We start from the raw sequence: 17,056 nt of genomic DNA, 5'->3' as shown, positions 1-17,056 counted from the left end.
TAAAAGTCTTGATGGTTCCCCCTATTGGGCTGAAAGTCTTCTGATGTAGGTTTCCCAAATTTGGTGCAATCTCATGCAACCAAATTTGTTGAGGTTTGGCTTATTTCTTAGGGCTGAGGCTGATTCCATGAAAAGCCTTTCGTATTTGAATTTACTACAGTGTATTATCGTGGCTTTCTTCCACCATATTCTATGGCGGGTATCCAGCGCATGGTCTGCAAGACCAGAGTGGTTGTATTGGTGAAACCGGATGTAGTTCTTGTGTTCTGAAATTCTGATATTAGCTGTCCTGCCTGTTTGGCCAAAGTAGGACAGCTTACAGCTGCAAGGTCCCTTGGTCTTGCCACTCTGGTCTTGCAGACAATGCCACTCTGGTCTTGCAGACCATACGCTGGATACCCACCATAGAATATGGTGGAAGATAGCCACGATAATACACCATAGTAAATTCAAATACGAAAGGCTTTTCATGGAATCAGCCTCAGCCCTAAGAAACAATCCAAACCTCAACAAATTTGGTTGCATGAGATTGCGCCAAATTTGGGAAACCTACATCAGAAGACCTTCAGCCCAATCGCCCAAGGATACCAACATTGCCTGCTAGGGGGCACCATCAAGACTTTTAGGAGAAAGAATAGCTTCCTGTTTCATCCTCATTTACTGTTTGTTGTGCTTGCGTGCACGTGTCTTGTTTTTAAGTTCCTGTGAAAATGGCCACTTCACAAAGCATTCTGGAACTCACAAATATCACAAATCAGGCAGTATCAAAATAAATTTAGTTTTAATCCTTTATCCAAGTGTGTGCAAACAAAGTTTGTGCCTGAAAGTATCTTCAGGACTGGGGTAAAGTGGTACAACACCAGGCAACTCCTTGCAACACACATCCAAGTTGCACATCCAAGTGTGTGCAACTCTTTGCACACACTTGGATAAAGGATTAAAACTAAATTTATTATAGTCTGACCAAGTGAAAAATAAATTTTTTCCAGGCAGTATCATGAAAGTACAAGGTCTAGGAAAAAAAAAATCATGAGACGAAATTCATATAAAATAATGTATTCAATTATTATTATGTGACACTTCCAGGGGGTCCAAAGACTCATCGAGGGAGAGTGTGGCAACAGCATCGAACGATTGATCCCTTCCAACTGCTAACACCGCACTCAAAATTGCTTAACTTTTTGTGTGAGCCATTAGTAGCAGAGGCTCTACCAATCGACCAACCTTCTGATATATCATGGTCACCTTCAAAGTAATCCCATCCCCCCCCACACACAAAATGCACTGGTTCCAATGTTCCTTCCATGCAATATAACATGGTTGGAAGTACTCTTCTGTTAGCTTGCTTATGGTCCATAATGGCTGTTTGGATGTTTTCTACAGTAATGGGTACCTTGCATCTTGTTCTTGAGCTTGAAGAAAAGTCACAGTAACAAGCTGGGCAATTACGATGGCTGTTCTAACACTGGAATACATTTACTGGCTAAATACTGGCGAATTGATGGCACAGAGAAGGCACACTGTCACGATACAAGATCCAATCATTCGCAATCACTGGACTATCCATAAGACACGTTTTTTATAATAAAATAATAAATCAGCTAATGCCTCTTATTCCCTAATATGGGGTAGGCGAGGCCCCCTATCTAGCTTTTGGAGACTGAGCAGACAGTTCAATCTCCACTGGTAGCCAATCAGAGATAGATGGCCCATGTCTATCACTAATTATAGGTGAGTACTGATGAAGAGACCAGCAAACAAGTGCTGCCATCTCTTGGTGCCTAACCCTAACAGGATATGTTATTGTCTGAAATAATGTAGGTACTACTGTCGATTTTCTTGAATTTATGGGATGAAAAACCTGAGTTTCCATTAGGAAAAACCTGCTTGCCCATACCAGAGATCGACTAACTCAGGAATTGGTCGAAGATAGGCTTAGAAAAAGTTTCTCTAGTCTGTGACTAGATGTGAACCTATGTCTAACTTTGAGCAGCCAAGCTCAGAGGATGCAAGCGCCACTTCCACTGAGCTACACAGGCCTTGACACATTTTGTAACCATTATTATTATTATTATTATTATTTGACACCTCCAGGAATCCAACCTCATCAAGGGTGGGCAACTGCTCTACAACTCCGTCTCCGCCACTCAATCACCAACTGACCGCAACTACACCAATGCCATCTATCGCCAGGTAGATGGCATTTCAAACCTGCATCTACTGTAGGTTCGAATCCCACCATGGGCATGGATGTTTGTGATTGTCTGTGAAAATACTAGTGTTGATGATTAGCAATGGATGGTGTTGGTGTAGATGATGATGGTAGTTGCGGTTGGTGGAGTGGTGGAGACAGAGAGTTGTAGAGTGGGTGCCCTCCCTTGATGGGTCTTTGAACTCCCTGGAGGTGATACATAATAATAATAATAATTAACTATTAAAGGATTTCTTTGTAGTAAATTTGATTGACAGTTGCTCCAGGAGGTACAGAGTCTTGATGGACCATGCCATGATCCAATCCTCTAAAAATGTCTTGCACCATTTAAACATTTGAGCATCTGATAAAGAATCATCACCATAAGCCTGCTTAATTTTATCAAACATTTCAGTAGCACTGTCGTTCAGTTTAACACAAAATTTAATCACACAATGCTGCTCAAGATTTGGCTTCTCCATTTTTGTGACAAACATAGCAGACGTACTAAAAACACAATAACTTCACAGGTGTTAAAACCCTACAGATGAGAAACTGGTACTAATAGAAATAACGAGAATTGCTCTAACATACTACGTCACTGTCAGTGATGCCAACTGTCATGATAAAAAATACTCATTATTTTTCTGCTAGACCTCATACTAAAAACTTTCAGCATGAAGAATAATTTTATGAAGTCCTTGCTAATTAAAGGATATCATAACCTTGTCTGCATATCTAAGGAAAGTATAAATGCTCTGGCCTGATCCAAATCGAGAAATTCATTAAAAATAAAGAGGTTTTTTATTTATTTTTAATGTAAATCTCACTCATAAAAGGTTATAAAAGCCTATCATACATCAGTATCATGGGTTACTGATGCTGATGTATCAGTATCATGGGTTAGGTGGGCTAAGGTTTAGATACTCCCTGTTCTGGAGCCCAAATACAGAACCTCTTCAAACTGCTTCAGACTTCCAATAAGAAAGGAAGTCTCACATCAGGCAATGAAATTCATTTCACACTAAAATCCCTACCTTATAAATTTTATCAATTTCGTAACATTTTATTGGATATTTCCCAAGATCAGTTTCTTCAATTTGATAAGCTTCATATCGAAATATGTCATAAAAATGTCTCTGATGATAAAATTTTTTCCCTTTGTGTTTTTTGTGTAAATAACACTTGTGTCTATTTACACAATAGACACAAGTGTTATTTTTAATATGTAAATTTTGAAATCAAAAGACAAATTGAACAACTTAAAGTTATGCTGTTTGCTTATATTTAATGGCAATTAAAGTAAAAATGAACTTTTGGTTCATTTATTATTATTTTAGTTTTAAGTTTATAATATTATAAATTTGTTACCTGATTTTTTTTATTTATTTTCCTTTGAAGGGTGTCCATTACTGACATCAAGTGGTCTATCATCCCTGGTACAACTGCGACACCTGCAGGAGCTAGAATTAACTAACTGTCCAGGAGCCTCTCGAGAACTTTTTGAATACCTTCATGAAAACCTTCTTGGTTGTGTAATTCATGAATAGTATCAAGATATCAAAAGTGGACCTTGACTAATAGTTGGTATCTAGAATTCTTAGAAGTCATCAAGTCAGTGCTTTCTTGTATACAACAGAAGTCACTATGCAACATGTTACTGTCTACCCCTCCACAGGAATGGCAGAAGATAAACAAGCTTCTTCTCTATCTTTCAATGGCAAGTACCATTCTCATAAAATGGAAATGCCATATTGGTCACCACTAAATGTAAATTAGTGGCAGATCTGATATTTGTTGCCAAACATGTAAACCACCTCAGGAACTTAATATGAATTCAAGTTTCAATAGATTATTTCACAATCAACTTTTTAAATTTTAGGTGGACTACAGTTAATCCATTAACTATTTCAATATTATATATAGAGACTTCAAGGTTTGCAGATAATATGCAAAAAATGTAATATGAGTGAAGTCATACAAAATCACACATCTTACCATTGCCTTGAAAACTTGATTACCAAATGCTTGCTCAAGCAATGAGGCAAAAATAAAATGAGCACATTCGAGAACTGTCGCACATCATTATCTAATAGGGACAATTAAGTAAAACGTGCTGAAATATAACATTTGAAGAAGGCTAACTTAGTGTAGTTCTCTATTTAACAGAACTATAATACTAATCTATATAACAGAACTAAGCAAGAAAATCTTGCTGTAAGTTATTAACTATCTTAGGAAGTCGAGGGATGGGGTTTATAAATGTAATTTAAGCTATAAACATAACATAAACTTATCTGACTCCACACAGAATAATCACAATATTAGGTTTAACAAAGAAAGGTAAATGCTATAACCCAATGCAACAAAAGTGCAGCCTCCTACGTATTACTCCATAAAAATGCAGCCAGTGTTAGAGAAATACGGTACTATTGGATATTCTAAATATGGATTATTCCTCCTTAAAGAAATAGTCAATCCTAGAACTAAATACAGAACTACTGATCAGCTTATTAAACTGCAAGAATGAGTCCACAAAATAAGATACCAGCTTTGATTCAGAACTAGAAGTGACAAAATTTGTGCCTCACCATCTTCTAACTCAAAAAAAAAAAAAAAAAAAAAATTTCTATTGTGATCATCATACTTAATGTTCTTCAAACTTGTTCTCATAGATAAACATTGCTTGATGAAAATCTGGGATAGTCCTCTAATTTCTTCTGACTTCTGATTATAACAAATAATCAGAAGTGTACTTAAAAGAGCTATCCTTTTAATCCAGATTTGATATTAACATATATGAAAACATTGTTTTTAGAGAGAACTCAAATGATTCTACTACTGGTCATATTAAGTGTAATGCCAAACTAAGTAGTTATGCATTACAGTGCAATTATGAATAATACTCCCCAGTCTTTGCATGCCATCTTTCTTTACTGTACTTCATTCCTATAAATAGTTTACTACAATAAAATTAATATTCCTCCATCTTGCTATAGCTAGGCCTCCTTAAAATAAAAATAAACATCAGTATTTATTAAATGTTCATTGCCCAATAACATTCGACAATATTCATAACTGTGATACAATTATATGATAAAAAAAAACTTCCACCTGTAATATATGCATTGTGTGCATATTAAATGAAGTATACCATGCTTAAAGTTCAGAAAATAGTATGAGGATATCTTACAAAACATTACTCTAGTCGAGAGAGAGAGAGGGGGGGGGGGGATGTTATTTTGAAAAACAGATCTGAATATCAAAGAGTGATGAAAAGAAAATCACATCGATGAAGAAAAGAATAACAGAGGTTTCTCAAAGTGAGAGAAGACAACGAAATATCAGATGTAGGGAAGGATGTGACCAAAGCTTTATAAATGCAAATCAAATGTAGTAAGAAAAAAATAAGGGAACTATTTCATTAAAAATTCATTTTTCATTAATTTTTTTCATATTTCATTAACTCATTAAAAACAGTTCGATAGCAGAGAATAACTAATTAAAAAAAATCCTATGCTACTATACAGCACATGAATGCTGTTTAGTACGTGATAAGCTTGGATTATTCTCTGCAATAGCAAAGTTTGCTCTAATGTATTCTAGATTAAATTCCATTTTCTAAAGTGTATTTTCCTATTTATACATTTTCCAGTTTTTATAACTGTACTTTACCTTTCCTTCCGTTAATATTCAGTCACTTTGTACATCAAAGATGATGGCATCTTTGATATACAGAATTCTTTCTTCGAGCATAAATAAGAATATTGGTATCTTTAATTTTTATCTTTCTAAACAATCTTTAGAAATCTTTTAGAGAACTAGTATTCAAAAGAATTCACCTTTTCTGTTTTTTTTTTTTTTCTTTAAACATTTTTGTTAACATTTGTTAACGAAAATGTTAAAAATTCTTTGTTAACATTTTTGCTTAGTTCTTTGTATGAGCAAAACTTTTTTGGCTATTTTTTTAAAAAAAACTTCTGCCATTTTCAATTGCATACATACATACATATATATATATATATATATATATATATATATATATATATATTTTTTTTTTAAATCAGATATTGGTATTTTTGAATACTAATATCTGATTTAATCTATACTCTCTCTCTTGCTATTTTAACTTCACACATTTTGTTTCAATATTTTCCAACCACTAGTACTTTGTTTTTTTTTATTCTACAGCACTTGATGCCTCATTGTCTGTCATCATCAGAATAATGGATACTAAAAGCCTAGCTCTTTGAGACTGCATAGTAATTGTTCAATATAAAGATTCCTATTCTGAGCCTTCAAATGTTTGAGTTAATCAATATGCCGGCCTGGTTGGCCAAGTGGGTAGCATATCTGCTCTCTAGCCAAAAGGCTGCAGGTTTGAATCCTGCTGTGGGCATGGATGTTTGATCGTCTGCGGAAATATTAGTGGTGGTGGACGATAGATGGCATTGGGGTATTTGCGGTTAGTTGTAGTTGTGGAGTGAGTGGTGGAAACAGAGCTGTAGAGCAGGTGCCCTCTCTTGATGAGTGTGGACTCCCTGGAGGTGTCACGTAATAATAATAATAATAATATTACTGCCTCACAAAGTTAGCTTTCCAAATTTCATAATCATATAATCCTGGTGTGGAGTGCAATATTGAAACTTTTTGGTTATGCTATCTCATTTAGACAAACAATCCAGTGAACCCTAAAATTCAACTGTACTGAAAAAAGGTGCACACCTTTGATTTTGAAGTTGACTGTCATCGACAAGCAGTTAATCCTCGACAGCAATTGTAAAACAGCTATCATTTTGGATTAAAATATCTTTCATTCAATTTATTTAACACTTTGACCTCTATATCAAGGTCATAATCTATAGCATTTACACACAGAGAAAAGAAGTTAATCTGACATGGTAAATAAGGTAAATAAATGACTAACATTATTAACTATAATAAGCCAGGCTAGTCAGTATTAATTAATTAGTCATACTGTAGCTTACTATAGTGCAACAGTGAACAGCTTCTGTTATCTATATATACTACCTTTGACAAGTTGAATAAGTTTAAAGTTATTTTCACTTAAAATAATTCAAGGTTGTTTCACAAATCTCTCAGAATGAAACAACAGGTGATGTTTTAAGATAGAGAAAAAGTAATGTAGGAGAGCCCTCTGAAGTGGATTGGCTTAATAATTTTGATGCACTCCAAAATATCCTACATTAAGCATCTTATATACTTGTCTAACAAATTGAAGTAATCAATCATTTTAAGATGAAGCCAGACTGAAATACATTTTATTTTAAAAAGTGAAAAACAAAACAAAAGCGTAACCGTATAGTATTATACTGTAAAAAAAAGTCTTCTAGATGAAATAAATGCACTCACTATATAGATATTTCTCACAGATTCATACTGAAAACGTTTGGACTATGTGTCAAAGCTGATTCTGTTCTTTGATATTGAAGGAATAGTATATAAAGGGGATAGGTGGGTTTATAATAAGTGTTGTGGCAACAGAAAGTGCTTTAATTTCTTAAAGCAATTCTGGAATTACAATCCAATGTCGATAATAAAAACAGACCTTCATTAGGTAAACTTTTAAAAAAATAATTTAAAAAATGGTATAGATTTAATGGAAATAATAAAAAGTGCAGAGAATGAAATTAAATGCTACATGCATGAATCCAAAATTTCATTTCTAGCATAACAGACACCATCAGGGTTATAATGTAAGACTTGTAGCAAGCATATAAGAAACAACACAGAAGAAGTGAAAATGATTTAGACTTAGTGCCTCAACAGGAAGAACACTTAAAATTAGTGTGATTTTAACTGTTTTTTAACATTTAAAACCTAGTCTGTTACCTTCATATCGCTAACCAATTGTATCCCAGAAGATGCCAATAGCAAAAATCAGTAAAACTAGTAGGACGAAAAATTAAAACTCATTTGACTAACATTCATAAAAGGTGTTATAGTTTGCCTTAAAATTAGTGTTTCCCATATCTTGGAAAGATCATCAATAATAATTATTATTATTACAGGAATCTCTGCAGAGTCTAAAAGTTCACACCACCAACCATTATTCACATAACTATCTTTTCTCTCCTTAAAATCATTCATTGTCAGAGTATCCACAACTACCTCTGGGAATCCATTCTACTCATTCACCACTCTCCAAACAAAAATCTAGTCATCGCACCTTTAATCTCTACACTCTTCCACAGGGTAACACCTAGTTTTCTCCCTACTCATCGTGTATTGAAAAATTTCTTTGGCAAACCCTTTTAGTAATTTTTAAAAGTTTCTATCATATCCACCTCTTTTACACCAATCAATGAAATTTTGTGACCTACACACCTTCAATTCATCCTTACAGGATAGTCTGCAAATCGGACACTCATCTTGGTCACTCAGACACTTGGATCCTCTCTACAACCTGCTCAATTCCCAAGAAACCCATGTTACTAAATATATGCACAGTAGACAAGATGTGACAATATTATAGTAGCTTTATAAAGAGGATGATAACTTCTTTACCTATACTTGTCAATATGTTCTTCAACATCCAAGTAAGAGCTATTTGCAAACTTGTGCAATATGCCCTTTAAACTCTCTGTCTGCCCCAAATCCTTAGCATCATCATCAGTTTGCTGCATTCCAATGCTATCAATGTAATGTTTTCATCCCAAAATGCACAACATGACATTTTACCACATTAATCTTATTATCCCCATTATCTTTAAATCATCCTATAGGATTTCTATATCACTTTAACTACTTCCCTCCCCAATTTTGCATCATCAGCAAACAACTGAATTCCTCCCCCCCTAGACTAAAATCATTCTCTATATCATTAATATACAGATTAAATAGTAGTGGCCCTGGTACAGAGCCACTACTATTTAAGTAGTGGCTCTACTAATCACCCTCATTTTCATGGGTTCTACTCCATCATAAATGTTAAAAAAAAATTGAAAATTATAACAGAAAAATTTTTTTGATTGGTGTGCAAAATAGCACACATTCACCTCTTTCAACTTGATACACAGTTTTGGATTCATATGTGAGCAGCAGCGTGCTGTAGCTCAGTGGAAGTGGTGCTTGCATCTTCTGCACTAGCCTGCCTGAAGATAAACTTAAGTTAAGTGTAGTCGCTGACTGGAGGAACTTTTTCTAAGCCCTTCTTCGACCGGTTCCTACATTAGTCAATCTCTGGCATGGGCAAGCAGGTTTTTTCTTCTGGAAACTCAGGTTTTTCATCCATAAACTCAAGAAAATTGCCCATAGAATCCATATTATTTCTGACAGTAACGTATCCTATTAGAGTTAGGTACCAAGAGATGGCAGCACTTGTTTTCCTGTTTCATCATCAGTTGATGCTTATAATTATTATTATTTGACACCTCCAGGGAGTCCAAAGACTCATCGAGGGAGAGTGTGCCAACAGCATAGAACGATTGGTCCCCTTCCAAACTACTAACCGTGCTCAAACTTACTTAACTGAGCCATTAGTAGCAGAGGCTCTACCAATCGACCAACCTTTGCCGGCAATTTAGTGATAGTTATGGGCCAGCTATCTCTGATTGGCTATTGGAGGAGACTAAACTGCCCACATTAAACACATCCTTGGGGAGGTATACAAGGAGAAGTAATTTGATGTAGAGTACTGAAGCTGTATAGGATTGTATTTCTTTAAGATCCTGGATTTTTTTTTTTTTTTTTAAAGTATGCTGAATATAGGGAATGGTAATATATTACCATTTCCTATATTCTTTCATACTTTGTCAACAGTATGAAAGACCAGGTATTATATTGGAGTATTTATTGGTGATAGAAAGAGTAGACTATTGTTTTGCTTTTCTATAATGAACTAATTTTGGACCATAATGGCATTCTAAGGGCCTACAGAGTTCCTTGCTCCCACAAGCTGGCCTATTTTATAGTAAACTGGAAGAACAACCAATATCTATCTGCTTAGAACAGCAGCAGCAACAACAAAATAACCAGCAGTCAGAACTAGTGACAGGCACTCTGAGCACCACCCATAGCATAAAATTCTATGGTGCTTCGTAACAGTTTGAACATGCAACTCTATCTAGTTTCAGGTTTCTTGGGGAATGAGGAGATGATGGAGACAAGTGACCAAGCTGGTCTGTGGAAGCTCTCTATGAAGACAGTTTGAAGATGTGTGGGTTGCAAAGGCAAGTAAATAAGCACAAAAGAGGGGGAGCATGATAGAAACATAAAAATTATTAAAGAAGTTCTGTCCAATTGACAAAAGAAATTTTTCCATACATGAAGAGCAGAAAGAGAGAGTGAGTAAGGAGTCACCCTGGAAGTTGTGTAAGAGTTTGGTTATAAGCGTGTGTAGATTTTTTTTCTTGGAGAGTAGTGAATGATTGAAGTGGACTGCCAGATGCAGTTGTGCGTACTCTGACAGTGAATAAGTTTAAAGAGTGGCATGATGGTACTGTGTGAATAATGGTTAGTGTGGGGCGGTTCTCATGATGAGGCTTCTGACTCCATGGAGATAATACCTATATAATAGTAATAATTTAGAATCTGCAACTGCTCTTAAAACTTCTTCTTTGAGTGCCATCTCCTATCGGAGGTTGGCAACCACCTTGGCAAATTTTGAGCGATCCTCAGCCACTCTAAATAGTCCCTCAGAGCTCATGCCAGTCCACTGTCTGATGTCTGCCAGCCAACATTTTCTTCGTCTTCCTTGTCCTCTTCTTCCATTTATCTTCCCCTTTATAAGCAATTGAAGTATTTTATATTTTTCATTACAAAGTAGGTGACCAAGATATGCAGTTTTCTTTCTTTTTATGGTATCTAAAAGTTCACGTGATTTCTCCATTTGTTCCAGTACTTCCTGATTGGACGTTTTTGCTGTCCATGGGATTTTTAACATTCGTCTGTATAACCACATCTCAAAGGCTTCAAGTTTTTTTATTGATGTTGTCTTCAAGGTCCAAGTTTCTGCACCGTACAGACCATACATAGAATTTAACCATGCGTACTATAAGCTCTAAGTTTAAGTTGCGGTTACACAGTGTTGATTTCATCAGGAGAAAATATTTTCTTGCCATTTCAATTCTAACTTTTATTTCCATTTCTGGATTGCATTCTTCATTTAACCAGCATCCGAGATATTTAAACTTTGTCACTCTTTCTATTTGTTTCCCATTTAAAGAAAGTGATGAATTAAGATTTGGTTTCTTGCTTATGACCATGAATTTAGTTTTTTTGGTGATATTCATTTTTAATCCCATTTTTTCACTCTCTTCATTCACTAGTTCCAGAAGATTTTGAAGATCCTGAATAATGTCAGCCAAGAGAGCTGTGTCATCAGCATATCGGATGTTACTGATGATTCACCATTTACATTAATCCCTTCCTCTCTTCCTTTTAAGATTTTTTGAAATATGGCTTCTGAGTATATGTTAAAAAGAAGAGGTGACAGCACACATCCTTGCCTTACTCCTCGTTTGATGTTAATGGGGTCTGTAATAATGTCATCAACTTGAACAGATGCCTTTTGGTTCCAATATAAGTTTTGAATGATCCTGATGTCTTTACCATCTAATCCAATTATCTTTAATAGTGCAATCATTTTAGTATGTTGGACTTTATCAAATGCTTTCTCAAAGTCAATGAAGCAAATGAATACTTCCTTGTTTTGATCAATACATTTTTGGAATAAGATTTGAGAGCAGAAAAGAGTGTCTCTTGTTCCCAAACCGTTTCTAAAGCCGAACTGGGTATCACTGATGGTGTCTTCACATTTTCTGTATATTCTTTTTTGAATTATTTTCAGGAACATTTTGAGAACATGACTCATTAGGCTGATCATTCTGTAGTCATTACAAGTTTTCGTATTTGCTTTTTTAGGTAGCATGATGAAGGTCGACTGAAACCAGTCTTGTGGGAATATGCCTGTATCGTAGACCTTATTAAATGGCTTTACTAATATAGCAGTGTTGTTACCTTCTAATAACTTTACTATTTCTGCTGGTATTTCATCAGGGCTTAAGGTTTTACAATTTTTAGCTGAGTTCAGTGCACATTCTACCTCTGATCTTAGAGTGCATGGACCATCCATCTGTTCATAAGTATTTTCTGGGTTATATCTGTTATCAGAAGAGTTCTTCTACATATTTCACCCATTCTTGTATTTTGTCATCTTTTTTGGATATTATTTCTCCCTTTTTGTTTTGAAGGACACAGTTGTTTTTTCTTAAATATACCTGAGGTCTCTTTCAGCTTTTTGTGTAGATTAAAACTGTCATACTTTTCTTGTGGAATTTCAATTTCTCTACATTTTTCATTCATCCAGATTTCTTTTGCTTCTTTAATCTTGCCTTTAATAATTTTTTGAACCTCTTTATATTTTGTTGGACTATGATTTTTATATGATCTGCGCTGATCCAGAGAAGGAATTTCATCAGTTATCCAATCTTTCTTTTTCACTGCTCTATCAGGACACAAGGTATTTGTACATTTCTCTATGAAGATAGATTTTAATTTGTCCCATGATTCATCAACCCCCCCATGACGTCATTCTTGATAAGTGCTATCTCTGGATTCATATCTTGACTCAATTTGGTTCTTATCTCTGGGTTTTTTAACTTTCCTAAATTAAACCTTTTTTGTTGATGTTTCTGAAGTATAGCTTTCAGTCTAATTTTTAACACTGTCACCAGTAGATTATGATCAGAAGCAATATCCGCACTAGGATAGGTTTTTGTGCTCTTTATGGAACTTTGAAATTGTTGATTAATTAGCAAGTAATCAATTTGGTTTCTGACTATATTTTTATTATTATCTTGTGGTGATCGTGAAGTATATAGCCTTCAGGATGGTAGCTTAAACCATGTGTTTGTGACTATTAGCTCCTCTTCTTTGCAGAATTGAATAAGATGGTCTCCTCTCTCATTTCTTGTTCCCAGTCCATGTTCGCCAACTATATCTCCACTTCTACCTTTCCCAACTTTATCATTGAAATCACCCATGACGATGTTAATATCATGTTTTTTGTGTTTTTCATTAGTTCTTTTAATTGGTCATAAAATTCTTTGATCTCGGTATCACTCTTTTCAGCAGTAGGGGTATAGACCTGTATAAGATTAATATCCAGTGGTTGACCTTTTAGTTTTAATAACATCATCCTCTCTGAGTACGGGATGAAGCTCAACAGTGACTTATTGGCATCTTTGTTTAATATTATTCCAACTCCATTTTGATGGTTGTTTTCACTACTTCCAAAGTGGTACATTGCCATGTCATTAATTTGAGTTTTGCCTGATCCTGGCCACTTAACTTCACTCATTCCTAAAATCTCAATTTCAAGTATTTTCATTTCCTGAATAGCATTTCTTAGCTTACCTGCTTCGTACAGGGTTCCGACATTCCAAGTTCCTAGTTTTAGCGAACGCATCATTTTAAGCCCGGAGATTCTTCGCACCCCTGTCCCATTTAAGGGACACCAGGAACTTGGGACCATTTGTGTAGATTTGCTTGCCATGGTGATTAGTCTGGAGAGAATAGAACAGTAGTTTCTCCATTTGCTTTCTGCTCTGCAGTATTACAGACGTACACAATAAACTGTATTGCCATCTGCAATTTTCTAATCACAAGCTTTACCGTCATCATGAGACTTCAACCTTGTGTCAGTACTGACAAAGTTGCTTCCCTTTGTCAATTTTCCTTGTAATCCTAGGTAGGGGCCCTAACCAGGTATTGACAGCCGGAGCCAAACTTACTTTAACTTAAATAAAGATGGATGTGCGAAAATGAAAGATATGGGAAAATGTTATTTTAATGCCTCCTGTCCAAAAAATAAAACTACTGAATAGCAACTACAGAGGGTAATGAATGCTACACTCTTACATTGTATTCTAAATGACATCTCTAGAAATGCTGAATGAAATACTGGAATCATTAATACTTAATTTCGTTCCTTAGTAATTGTGCATTATTTCTGAAATCTGCATATCAGCCTGTATACTTAATAAAGTTTTAATTATTAATCCTTTGTTTATGTATAACATAATATATTCTGCTAATTTTAGAAGCAGCATGCTCCATAACTAAACAATGGCATAATGTCATTGTCAATAAAATAATATGTGCTAATAATTGAAATGTATTTCATAATGAATTTATGATAGGATTGCCTTTCTTAATTAAAAAAAGCAATTCTATCATAAATTATTGACCTCCATGAAGTCACAAGACTTATACTCATTATGGGAGGTCAACACTGGTCAGTACAGTCTATCATGCCACTCCTTAAATTCATCCACCATTTGCCCTTTCACCACCCTCTCGAGCACCATTGGAATGCAGTGCTCGAGTCTTTATGTAAAACCAGTCTTTATGCAAAAAAAAACTTACTTCTTATTCCTTTTACTCACTTTCCTTTTGCAACTTTCAGGGATGGTCCCTTGTCCCTTCCACCATTCTACCAATGAAAAATCTCCGTTAATCTAATAACAACCCTTCAACAGTTTAAATGTCTCAATCAATTTGGCTTCAATATTTTCAATTTGTCTTCTATTCGCCAAACTGCAGTCTACATGCCCTCAGTCCATCTTCATAATAAACATTATACAGTTCTGATATCATTTTTATTATCCTTTTCTGTATCCTCTCCAAGGTCACTTCATCCCCTTCAAATCCTGAGGACCAGATCTAAGCACAGCAATCCAGATGTGGTCTGATCAAATCTTAGTACAATGGGACCACCATCCCTTTATTTCTCATGGTCAATGTCCTCCACAATATTGCAACAATTCTTTGAGATGTCTATATAACCTTTGCAATATACCTCTAAATTTCAAATTTTTATCTACAATCACTCCAAGATCCCTTGTTTCCTCCATGTCTTCCAGTGTAACTCCACCAAACGAGTACTAAGCATCCTACCTGTGAATCCCCAATTTCAAACCTCACATTTTGTTGCATTAAACTGACATCCCCATTCATCTGTCCACTTTGCGAGATGATTCAAATCCTCTTGAAGAACCAAAACATCAGCACAATTATTAATAAACATCCCAAAGCTGCATATCACCTGCAAGCACCTTAATATCTCTCTGTAGTCCCATGATAATATCATTAGCATAAAGATTGGACAGTAATTGTCCGAATCCCGAATCCTGTACTTTATGAATTATAAATTGCCAAACAAGCACACCTTTTCTCCAGAACTTTGTGTCATGCAATACTCCACATTATCATACTTTTGAGGAACATAAATCAAAAATATAAAATATTAAAGATTCTTCTTCTTTCAAGATATAGACTAAAAGCCTGCTTTGCCATCCAAAGGACTATACTTTCATTCTCTTTCTAGTATCTTTTTCCCCCTTCAGATTTATAATTTAATACTTCCTTTTTCCATTCATTGTACATGTTCTCTCCAATTCTTTTGGTGTTCTCTTATTTTATCATTTATTGCATGTATTTGTAATTCCTTATTTCTTATTCTCTCCATTATTATACAACCTTTGACTGCTGTAAGATTTAGATTTTAGCTGCTTCTATTCTTTTTTTCATTTTTTTTTCTCTTTGTCCAACTTTCTGAACCATATTAATACTATTGGTATTGTCAAGACTTCATAAAAATTTGTGTTTCTTGTTTTGCCTTTTGTTGTTTGTCTCTATATCAAATATTATCTATATCAAATAAAAACAGACTGCTTAAAAATGTAATTTATCCGACATTATTATCTATATCAAATGTTATATCACACCTAAATAATTGAAAATGCATTGTTCTAGAGTTTGGTTTTCAATTACTATTTTGAATTAATATTAAAGCAACGAGGAGAGCTTGCAGGATGATTTAAATAGGCTGTCAGTGTGGGCAAAAGATAATGGCTGTCAGTTCAATGTGGAGAAATGCAAAGTTATGCATTTCAGGATGAACAGATTACAAGCCATGTATCACATTGATGGCACTGTCCTCCACGAAATAGAGGAAGCTAGAGATTTAGGAGTGGTGATAGACAGAGAGTTTTAGAGGATATATTGCTAAGGTAACCCATAAGATTACTTGCCTATTGATGAACATATTAACAAGTAGAGAAAAGTTGTTATTCCCCTTTATAAGGCCTTGATATGCCCATATCTGGGTTACCATGCTCAAGTCTGGTATCCTGGGGTTACCAGACTTGAGCATGGTTTCTTGGGGGATGTGGAAGCAGTGGAGGATTCAGAGGTAAGTGACCAAGATGGTGAGTGGTCTGTGGAATGTTCCCTATGAAGATAGGTTGAGGGTGTGTGGATTGCAGAAGAAAAAGAGGGAATATGAAAAAAACATTTAAGTTACTTAAAAGGTTTTATAGGATTAGTGCAGGGAAAATGTTTCAGCACTTGGCTGGAGGGGCCAGAACAAGTGGTAATCACTGGAAGTTGAAAGTATAGTTAGTAGGGGTGTAAGAACTAGATTTTTTGCTTGGAGAGTTGTGAATGAGTTCCCAGTCAGTTGTAAGTGCTTGTCTGCTAATGGAGACAAGGTTCAAGTGTGTGGATAGTTTGGATCTCTCTCCCACGATGAGTCTTTGGACTCTATGGAGGTGCCCATACAATAATAATAATAATAATATCTTAGTTTGTATGGGATATTTACTGCAGAATGGCATAGATTGTTCTCTTGAATGAAATTCATAAATTATATTCACAAATTCATAAAGTGTAATGCAGTGAATGGGTTAAGGATTTTTATTTTATTTTATTAATTTTTATGAATTTTTGTATTTTTTACATAGTCTGGAAATCCTGCTCTAGAGAGCAAACATAAGACATTTTCAAGTCACTTCAGGCCTCCAAATAAATGGAGTGTGACCTCACGCCAGGCAGTGAAAT

At 35.1% G+C, this 17,056-nt stretch overlaps 1 protein-coding gene across 1 annotated transcript in view; it reads left to right on the top strand.

The window, feature by feature from the left end:
- Positions 1-5,179, top strand: part of LOC150097125 (uncharacterized) — an 89,585-nt gene extending 84,406 nt beyond the window's left edge. The window contains exon 3 of the mRNA XM_090406810.1: positions 3,593-5,179. Coding sequence (XP_090262936.1) covers positions 3,593-3,741 — 149 coding nt within the window. The 3' untranslated portion in view covers positions 3,742-5,179. The remainder of the gene's footprint in view (positions 1-3,592) is intronic.
- The last annotated feature ends 11,877 nt before the right edge of the window (positions 5,180-17,056 follow it).

This window comes from Typopeltis vanoorti, chromosome 17, assembly GCF_054136105.1.
Source record: "Typopeltis vanoorti isolate ZY-2024b chromosome 17, IOZ_Tvanoo_1.0, whole genome shotgun sequence".
Lineage (NCBI taxonomy): Eukaryota > Metazoa > Arthropoda > Arachnida > Uropygi > Thelyphonidae > Typopeltis > Typopeltis vanoorti.
Note: the sequence above shows the minus strand (reverse complement) of the source record. Positions and strands in the feature narration are given on the sequence as shown.